General features: G+C 53.9%; 1 protein-coding gene across 1 annotated transcript in view; it reads left to right on the top strand.

Annotated features, from left to right (window-relative positions):
- PTPRS (protein tyrosine phosphatase, receptor type, S) overlaps positions 1-10,404 on the top strand; it is a 261,020-nt gene that overhangs the window by 190,703 nt on the left and 59,913 nt on the right. Inside the window, exon 7 of the mRNA XM_010828456.1 lies at positions 3,215-3,416. Within this exon, the coding sequence (XP_010826758.1) occupies positions 3,215-3,416 (202 nt within the window). The remainder of the gene's footprint in view (positions 1-3,214; positions 3,417-10,404) is intronic.

Here is a 10,404-nt window from a genome sequence, read left to right as displayed (position 1 = left end):
GCCCAGCAGGCTGGACTGGCCTCTTCGGGGGAGTCAGGAGCTGATGGCCGGGCCCTGCCTGTGCCTGGATCAGCCCCATCCTGCCCAGTCATTGAGAAGGCGTGGGCCCAGTGGGTAATTAGGGGCCTCCCAGTTTAGAAGGCAGCTGCCCTTGGCTCCCATGGGGCATGGGGAGCGGGGGAACATCGTGGCCGGGGCCCTTCATGCAGGTGACCCCTGCCCATGCCAACTTTTATTGGAGGTGAGTAGACAGGAACTAGGAGGTCACTCCCACCTTACCCCCATGCCAGGGAGACCTGGCAACCCTGGGTTTGGCAGCCTGTGTTGCTATGCTGCCTCAGTTTCCCTGAGGCTCTGTGCAGGCCTGACCCGCCGATCCAAGTGGTCTGGGCCAGAGCCCCACCCTGTTCCCCAGATGGGGCTGAGCCTATGTGCATCTGTGGGCAGCGTCAGCTGCTGTGGTCACCCTGGCCGCAGCTGGCCATGGGCCATTTCTCCAGCTAGGGCCCTCACCGTCCCCGTCAGCCACTTTTGCTCTTAAAGGGCCTGTAGAGGGATTGCCAGGGGAGGTGGCTGGCTCCAGGCTTCCGTTTCCCCATCTGCACATCCTGGACCAGTTGGGTCCCAGTGTGTGTCTGTGGTCTGACTGTGCACGTGCCTGTCTGTGTGTGTACACGTGGATGAGGAGGGGGTCTGACTATGCGTTTCTGGGTGTATATTGTCTGGATGGGTGCAAGCTCAGTCTGCTGACTGCCTATCTCTGTCGCCCCACTGTGTGCCCATATCTGAGTCTGGGGGCTGTGTGTTTTCACCTCCCGTCCCCCATGGAGCTCACATCTGCCTCCGTATTCATGTTTGCCCACAACCCAGCTGTGTGTGTATGTTGCCTACGTGACCGTGACCCTGTGTGTACATGTCTCACCCGGCTGTGGATCTGTGGTCTTGGCGTGGACCCGTGTCTGCCTCTGATCTGACTGTTTACATATGCTGTCAGCCCCATTGCAACCCTTTGTCTGGAGCCTGATTTTGTGCCTGTCCGTGTGCCTGTGGTGAGTGTTATTGGCCTGACTACGAAGAATTGATGCTTTTGAACTGTGGTGTTGGAGAAGACCCTTGAGGGTCCTTTGGACTGCAAGGAGATCAAACCAGTCAATCCTGAAGGAAATAAATCCTGAACGTTCATTGGAAGGACCGATGCTAAAGCTCCAATACTTTGGCCACCTGATGCAAAGAACTGACTTATTAGAAAAGACCCTGATGCTGGGAAAGATTGAGGGCAGGAGGAGAAGGGAATGACAGAGGATGAGATGGTTGGATGGCATCACCAACTCGATGGAGATGAGTTTGAGCAAACTCTGGGAGTTGGTGATGGACAGGAAGAGTTGGACATGACTGAGCGACTGAACTGAACTGATGCGTGTGGACCCATCTCTGTCACCTGACTGTACATCTGTGATGGTGTCTGGTCTCCCTGACTGTGACCTGACTGTGTGCAAGCAGCCTCCATCTCTGTCTGGTCTCACTGTGGTCTAACTGTGTGCCTCTTGAGCCCCCAGCCCCCACTCTTCTCATCATGGTTTCTCCACTCTCCACCCTGGACCATGACCCGGCCACCACCAGCCCAGCCTTCCCCTGGGGCTGCTCTGGGGCTGGGCGAGGTGACCGCAGCTGGGTATTTTGGGATCCAGAATCACGGGGGCTGCCCCATCATTACGTGGCACCCATCCTTGTGGCCATGGCCTGGACCCACCCAGGGCATGGCCTCTCCCTGTCCCTCCCTTGTGCCCTGGCTAGGGAGGGCACCGGGGAGGGGGCTGTCCCAGGGTTTGGGTCCCGAGAAGGACCCTTCTGCCTTAGCAGAGGTTGAATTCCCGTGGGAGAAACAGACACTGGTGATACACATTTGCATTTGACTTGCAAACTGGGATAAATGCCGTGGAGGATGAGCTCAGTCGTTTCTGAAGCCGTGGGATGTGGCATGGGGGTGGGGGCTGACCTATGAGAGACAGGGAGGGCTTCCGGAGGAAGCGACAGTGGAACTGAGACCTGTCACGCAGCAGTTGGGGTCGGGGGGAATGGCATTCCTGGCAAGGAACATAGTGGGTTCAAAGGCTTGGAGGTGGGGTTGAGCTGGGGCTGTGTGGCCATACCTCCCAAGGGAGGGGGCAGGAGATCAGCAGGAACGGCTTCCTCTGGGGGTCACAGGAGCCATAGGTGTTAGAGCAGGGCAGGAACCAGCAGGGGTGTTTGGGAGGGAGGATCCATCTGGTGGTCAAAGGGTCCTGGTTGTAGGGACAGTCGGCAGTGTCACCTGGAGCCTTGGCCTTCAACAGGCTCAGCCTGGGAGGGGAAGGACTTCGATGTTCAGAGTGATTTCTGGTGGGCGGGGGGGAGCTCAGCCTGGGTGGGGTTGGGGGGCTCAGCCAAGGTCTGGGGTCTGGGCTCCATTAGAGCTGAGGCTTAAATGGGATCAGGACCCAGCCAGGGGGTGTCTCTGTCCATTCAGGCTGACATAAAAAATATCACAGAGTGAGCAGGATTATAAACAACACTCATTTCTCACGGTTCTGGAGGCCGAAAGCCGAAGATCAAGATGCTGGCAGATCTAGTGTCTGGTGAGAACCCGCCTCCTGATTTGCAGATGACCCTCTTCTAGCTGTGTCCTCATGGTGGGGGTAGTGGGGGAGCTCTCTGGGTCCCTGTGAAAGTGTTAGCCACTCAGTCATGGCTGACTCTTTGCAACCCCATGGACTGTAGCCCACCAGGCTCCTCTATCCATGGGATTCTCCAGGCAAGAATACTGGAGTGGGTAACCATTCCCTTCTCCAGGGGATCTTCCCGACCCAGAGATCGAACCTGGGTCTCCCACATTGCAGGCAGATTTCTTACCGTCTGAACCACCCAGGGAAGCCCCATTATAAGGGCACTAATCCCATTCATGAGGGCTCCACCACATGACCTGATGGCCTCCCAAAAACCTTTAATACCATCCACATGAAGGGTTAGATTTAAGCATCATGATTTTGTTGGGGGTGGAACACAGACATTCAGTTCATCATAGGGGCTCAGTGCTTTTTTTCTGCTCCTTCATCGCCCCATGACCCTCGAACCCCATGATTCTCCTCTGCCCCTTTGTGATCCTCCAGCTGCCTCCCCCACGAAGGCACCCTGGATTCCTGCTCCCCTCTCACAGCCCCTTTGTTTATCTCTGCAGACGCTGCCCCGTCTGACGCTTGGCTCGAGGCCTCTCTGTGAGGGACCTGGGGGGCTATCCCCCGCTCCAGGGTGGAGGTCAGAGGTCGAAGTTTGCAGGTCACGGCTGAGCATGGCGCCTGCCTGGGGCCATGGTGTAGCGTCTGTGATCAGACCTGTGGGCCTCCTTGTGGTCCTGCTGGTCGGAGGCTGTGCTGCAGAAGGTAAGTACGGGCATCTGAGTTTGCATGTGCGCATGTGAACACATCTCCCCACCTCTCCCTGGGGGCCTGTGGTTTTGCCAAGCAGAGCCTTTGTGCTCCGTGAACGAGGCCAAGTAGAATGCTTGCTTTGTGCTGGGTCCTGTGAGATGCAGAGGCAGATCTTAAGGATGGTATTAAAAAGCAGTCATAGTAACAGGGGTGACCATGTGGGTTTCCGAAGCATCGACTCTGCACCCAGACCAGTGGTAAATGCAGACTTTATCTGCCTCCTCTCCCTCCACCTCACAGAACCCAGCTAGTCTCATTACCATCCCCATTTTTGGATCAGAGAAACCAAGGCTTAGAGGAGGAGGCAGGGACTTACTTGAAGTCACTCCTGAAGAAGCCGCAGAGTTCACTTTCCCTTGCCACAAGTAGAAACTCCAGTGACCAGTTGGTTGACACACAGGCAATCAAATCTTCACAGGAGGAGCCAGGGGAGGCTTCTTGGGAGAGAGGGCATTGGATCTGGGGTTTTGTGGGTATGTAGGAGTTTGCCTGTAGAAAGGGCATTACTGGTCAAGGTGTTATCACATGGAAAGGTCTGGAGTTAAAAAAAAAAAAGTTTCCTGTATTTTGGGGATGGGCAAGGCTGTGTTTGTGGAAGTAATGTGGGAAGGATGAGGGTTGGTCCTGGGCCCAATACCAAGGTCTGTCTCACAACTAAGGGCCTGCTGCTGCTGCTGCTAAGTCGCTTCAGTCGTGTCCAACTCTGTGCAACCCCATAGATGGCAGCCCACCAGGCTCCCCCGTCCCTGGGATTCTCCAGGCAAGAACACTGGAGTGGGTTGCCATTTCCCTCTCCAATGCATGAAAGTGAAAAGTGAAAGTGAAGCCGCTCAGTGGTGTCCGACTCTGAGCGACCCCATAGGCTGCAGCCTACCAGGCTCTTCCGTCCATGGGATTTTCCAGGCAAGAGTACTGGAATGGGGTGCCATTGCCTTCTCCGAACTAAGGGCCTAGAGGAGTGTTATTCAGCCCTATAGGGACATTAAGTGTCAAGTCAGCAGAAAAACTGGGAATCCAGTATTAGGCTGGATTTGAATCCTGACTTTGCTGTCAACCTGCTATGTGACTTTGTGCCAATGAGTCAGCCTCTCTCGGTGGCTGTTTCCACCATGATTGAATGAGACTCAGCATCATCCACCTCCCAGCATTCCTAGGACATGGACATGCCATAACCCCTGCATGCTGCCTACACATAGTAGGCCTGCAATCCAGGGTTATCACGAGCATGAGAATTATTGCCCCTGGGTGAGAACACCAGAGACATACACACCTGCTTCGTATATTTGTGCTTTTTCTTGTTTTCATAATATTTTACAGTAAATGCCTAACCCACTCAGATCAACTACCACCGTCTGATGAGATGGATGCTGTTCTCCCCATCCCCATTGTACAGATGAGGAAGCTGAGGCACAGTGAGGTTACATTACAGCCAGGAAGCAGCCTGACTGCCTGGTGCCAGAGCCCAGGTTCCTACCCATCACCCCACATTGCCTCTGGGTCAGCGGCCAGACATAACTGGGCCATGATCTGGCCAGTCACCTTCTAGGGCCTGTATCTTCTGGGCTATATTCCTCATAGTGGGAATGGCAGGCTGAGGGTGGCTGAGCATTTTTAGTTAACTCAGGGTGCCCCCTGCCCTTGGTACTGCTTATACCGGGGCCAGAGCATTCTCTGGGGGGAGGGTGTCCTGGGCACTGTGGGATGTGGAGCACCCCTGGCCCCATCATCTTGATGGCACCCCCACATGAGAACCACTAATTTAACATACACTAGTGGAATAAGTCATAAATCTGTGACTGACAGTTACCAGCCTCAGGCAGAACGGAGCTGAGATTGTTCCCATTTATAGATGAGGAAACTGAGGCCACAGAATGTCTGTGGTGAGGAGTAGGGTGGAAATCACAGTCTGGAGACTCTCCTGACCCGGGTTCAAATCCTGTGTCTGTCATTGGACTATGGCTGCTTCTGTGCTCTCATTCATTCAGTGGGTTTTTAATAAGCATCTACTATTGGTTTAGACCTAGGGGACAAACCAGATATCCCAGCCTCTTTTGGAGCTGATCATCTCATGAAGGACCAACGCCAAGTGTGCAGGATGGTAGACACGCCCAGGAGCAAGACAAACAGAAAGGGAGATGAGCTTGTGAGTGGAGGGTTGGGGGCTGCATTTTAAATCGGTGAGAGGGTGTTACACTGCACCAAGAAGATGGTATCTGAACAGAGTCTTAAAGGAGCTGAGGAGAGTGCCCCACTCATGTTGGGAGAGTGTGGAAAGTGTCCTGGGCAGAGGGCATAGCCTGTGCAAAGGCCCTGGGGTAAGAGGAAGGCCTGGCATCTTGGAAGAAGTGAGAAGCCTGTGTGTCTGGAGCAGAGTGAGTGAAGGGGAGAGCAAGGAAGGGGCAGGGCAGGTTTTGCAGGGTCTTATGTGGAGAAGGCAGTGGCACCCCACTCCAGTACTTTTGCCTAGAAAATCCCATGGACGGAGGAGCCTGGTAGGCTGCAGTCCATGGGGTTGCGAAGAGTCGGACATGACTGAGTGACTTCCTTTTCACTTTTCACTTTCATGCATTGGAGAAGGAAATGGCAACCCACTCCAGTGTTCTTGCCTGGAGAATCCCAGGGATGGGGAAGCCTGGTGGGCTGCCATCTATGGGGTCGCACAGAGTCGGACACGACTGAATCGACTTAGCAGCAGCAGCAGCAGCATGCGGCAACCCACTCCAGTATTCATGCCTGGAAAATCCCATGGACTGAGGAACCTGGTGGGCTACAATCCATGGGGTTGCAAAGAGTCGGACTCGACTGAGCAACTTGTGTGTGTGTATGTGTGTGTGTATGAGCTACTGAAAGACATGGGGTTTTGCTCCCTGGGAGATGGGAGACCCAGAGGGCCATGGGCAGAATGAGTGGGCAAGACCTGACTCAGATACTCACAGGTCCCCTCTGGCTGCCAAGGGAGGACTGGCGGAGGTGGGGTGAGGGAACCAGAGCAGAGGGTGAACCACCGCAGGGAGAGTGACCCAGGGCATTAGCGCCAGGCATGTAGCCACGCTACTTCAGTGGGTGCTCCCTCAGGGAGTCCTGTACTTACTGATTATTTATATTTATTTATTTGGCCATGCAGCATGTGGGATCTTAGTTCTCCGACTGAGGATCCGACCCTTAATCCCCTGCACTGAAAGTGTGGAGTCTTAACCACTGGACCCCCAGAGAAGTCCCTGCAGTTGTTACTACTGTATCCCTATAGGTATTGGTAGTGGCCTAGACTCAAACCCAGGTCTCCATCTCCAAAGCTGGGGCATCTTGATCCCAAGAGGTGGTCTGCTTAGCAGGAGCCCTGACACCTGGGTGGTCAGCGGAAGGGCTGTGGGCACCGTGATTGGCATTGCCAGCTTCAAGGAGAGTAGCCCAGGTCCTCAGGGAGCCGCTTGGGTGGGGGCTGTCAGCGGGAGAAAGCCCAGGCAGGCAGCTGGGATGTCCACCGCCCAGCACCAAAAGGAGCGGTTTCTGCCCCAGAACCAGCTCTCGGTCCTGGGGGACCTTCCCAGGACGCGGTGTGGCTGGCCCAGCCTGGATTGGAAGGGGCGGGAGGGTGGGTGGGGCTCTACCTCCGGCACCAGATTTTCCTCTGCAGAATCTGAAATGGAAAAACAGAAATCGAGCCAAGCCCTTCCCAACCTCCCAGTGCTGTTGGCATCACCACTCTGAACCTCAGTCTCTTCATCTAAGAAATGGAAACACCCAGGGTGCTCTCTGTCACCAGAAACCCACAACCCTGTGTATCAAGTGTACAGTGTGCAAAGCTTTGGGAACCAAGTGGGACCAAGTTGGAATAGCTCTTGCCCATCACAAGCTGGGTGAGCAGGGGCCAGTCAATCACCCTCTCTGAGCCTCGGAATAGAGCTGGTGTGAGAACAGGCCCAGCACAAAAGGAACGCTTGCTTGCCTAAGCTGCAGCCATACCCCAGTGTCTTTCTTGTGTCTGGAGCCCCTTTGCCAAGAAGAGGAGGGGAGGGTTGTCCAAATAAGAGACTTTAAGCATCCACAAGAATTAGTCTAATGGGAGATGCAGCGGGTGGAGAAAGCTTTTCTGGGCTGGCTGGGCTCCCAGAGCTGCCTGGATGTAGGCTGAGAGGCGTCTGCCCTGAAGAGAGGGGGAGCCAGGGAGCGAGTGGGCAGCTTCATTACTCAGTATTTGGCAAACATCAGGGTTCAAGTGCCTCCCAGGTGGCGCTAGTGGTAAAGAACCCAACTGTCAACGCAGAAGACGTAGGAGATGTGGGTTTGATCCCTGACTGGGGAAGGTCCCCTGGAGGAGGGCATCGCAACCCACTCTAGTATTCTTGCCTGGGAAATCTCATGGACAGAAGAGCCTGGTGGGCTACAGTCCATAGGGTTGCAAGGAGTCAGACATGACTGAAGCGACTTAGCACGCACACATGCACAGGGTTCAAAGCCCCAGTTTTTCAAGGGTCACCGAGCTCAGAGAGGTAGTATGAAGGAGTCCCCGGGAGTGGGGTCCATTTCACACCCACCCTGTCAGGTGGCACGGGACCAAGTATTTCAGCCCAGTGTGATCAGGGCTGTGGTGGAGGGGGGCACCCAGGGAAGGATGGGGACAGAGGCGGTCCTGACCCAGCCAGTGGTAATCCAAGAAGGCTCCCTAGGGGAGGTGCTGGCTGAGCAGAGGTTGAAGCTGCCAGATGCAAGGAGGAGAAAGGACAGTGCAGGCTCTCGTCGAATCTCCTTCCCTGGATTGGAGGGTCCTCGGGGTGTGTCCCCGGCCCCGCGTGGTAAACAGGCAGCTGGATGCTTTTCCCTCCCCGCAGCTGGCTTCTGCCCTTCCTTCCAGCAGCTCCCGAGGGAGGGTTTTTCCCAGAAGCAAGATTCCTGACCCAACTGCAGTGACTTTCCCCCCTGACCTTGGCTGGGGACGCTTATGGCCCCAGTCACCGTTCCAGGAGGAGGGGCGGGCCCAGCCCGGGGCTTCTTAGCATGGAGCAGCAAAACCATGTCAGTCAGGCTCTGGGCCTGGTGGGTGAGAGGAGCAGAAGATGCGGGCTTAGGGTCAGAGAGACCCAGGTTCAAACCCCAACTCGCACAAGCTCATTAACCTCTCTCAAGCTGCACAGTCCTCTCTGTATAATGGGATGAACAGTCACCTCCTCGGTAGACAACACAGGAGTTGAAGGAGGCCACACATGTCTGCACGCAGTGGGTCTACTGATTTTCCAAAGAGATGGCCAGTGTAGACTCACAGGGTCATATCAATGGGAGCACAGCCTGAAATGAGGGAGGTGAGGCCAGTCAAGCCATGGGATTAGGGACTCTATTTTGTTCAAGACCCGTCCTGAGTCACAGATGGTAGAAATTGGGGTTTGTGGAACCTGAGGTCTTCTTGAACTTCTCAGCACTCCTGAGTAGCCAAAACTTTCTAGATGAACCTCTGAGGCCCAATTGTTGCTCAAACTGGAGTTATTGATCCTCTATGCCTCAGATCCCAAACTTTTATTTAATATATTTCTTCAATCTACTCACCTTTCTAGTCAAACCTTACAGAAATAATAATTGCAATTTATCTGCAAATACTTCTCAGTCTAAAAAAGGCACCAGGGTGTGAAGCCTCCCTCCCCCTAAGTCTGGCTACCTGCTTTCTCCTCTCAGAGGCAGGTGTTGTTTCTACACACACACACACACACACACACACTCTTTACCCATTTTCAATTTTCTCATCACACAAATAACACTCACTACACATTTTACTCCTCATTTTTTGTCCATTTTGTAGGGTATCTTACATTCCTTCCCGAGTAGCTCATTACAGAAGTATCCTTGTCCCTTTTTACAGCCGCATAATATTCCACTTCGTGGGTGGCCGTATTCATTTAATAATCCCCTTTTGTTGGATAGATGGGTTGTTTCCTTCAGGACCTTCTAAGCATGTTGCAGCCCTTAAATCTGTTGGCAAAACTCTGAGAAACAACTGAATTCATTTTATGGGATATCTTATATCTTTACTATGGCTGGAAATCCAGGATCCCTTTGGGCAATTTAAAGGTTACTGTGAAAAGTCCATAAAAAGAGAACAATGTTAATGAGCTCTCACCAGGTGCTATAGCCTGAGTGAGGTCCAGACTTGAAGCTGTCTAGGTATAAAAGACATCCTAACTCCCATGGGAGACTTACCTGGGGAGATTTTAGCACATCACATCATCATGAGGGACAGAGGATGTGGGCACAGGACCAGCCCCATTCAAATCCCTGCTCAGCCCCTGGCTGGCTGTGTGTCCAAGCAGATGGCTTGCTTCACCTTTCCTGTGTGTGAAATAAGGATTATGGTGGCTCTGCTCACCCAGCACTGTCAGAAGAATTTTTTTTTGAGGGGGGCTACACTGCACAGCGTGTGGGATACTAGTTCCCCAACCAGGGATCAAACCCACACCCCCTGCATTGGAAGCTTAGAGTCTTAACCACTAGACCACCAGGGAAATCCCTGCCAGAAGAACTGGATGTTTCTGAGTGTACACCATCTGCATACAGTAGGTGCTCAATAAGCATTTGCTCTAGTGGCTGGCAGCATCCAATCACCTGTTCTGAGCTTTGGCCTCCTTCTCTGACCCTTCGTGTTTGGACACCTCCCACAGATGAAGAGGCTGGCGCCTTGGGTTTGAGCACTGGTTCTGACCTCGGGTCCCTTGGTCACCCCCCGCCTCCCTGTTCAGTGCCTCAGTTTCCCCACCTGTGCCATCGGGGGATTAGGCCAAGCTATCTCTTCCCAAGCCATGTTAGGACCAAGGACCCTCCAGGGTTTGGCTGGTCACTACTGAGGGCTGAATTTGGGGACCCTAGATTCTCGGGGGTCTCCCCTCCCACTTTCCTTTGTGGCACTACATCTGAGTGGGTGTGCCCACAATGAGGCTGTGTCCATGTGTGTGTGTGT

This window comes from Bison bison, unplaced genomic scaffold, assembly GCF_000754665.1.
Source record: "Bison bison bison isolate TAMUID 2011002044 unplaced genomic scaffold, Bison_UMD1.0 scf7180017864492, whole genome shotgun sequence".
In the NCBI taxonomy this organism is placed as follows: Eukaryota; Metazoa; Chordata; class Mammalia; order Artiodactyla; family Bovidae; genus Bison; species Bison bison.
The sequence above is the reverse complement of the archived record's forward strand: the minus strand, read 5'-3'. Positions and strand labels throughout refer to the sequence as shown.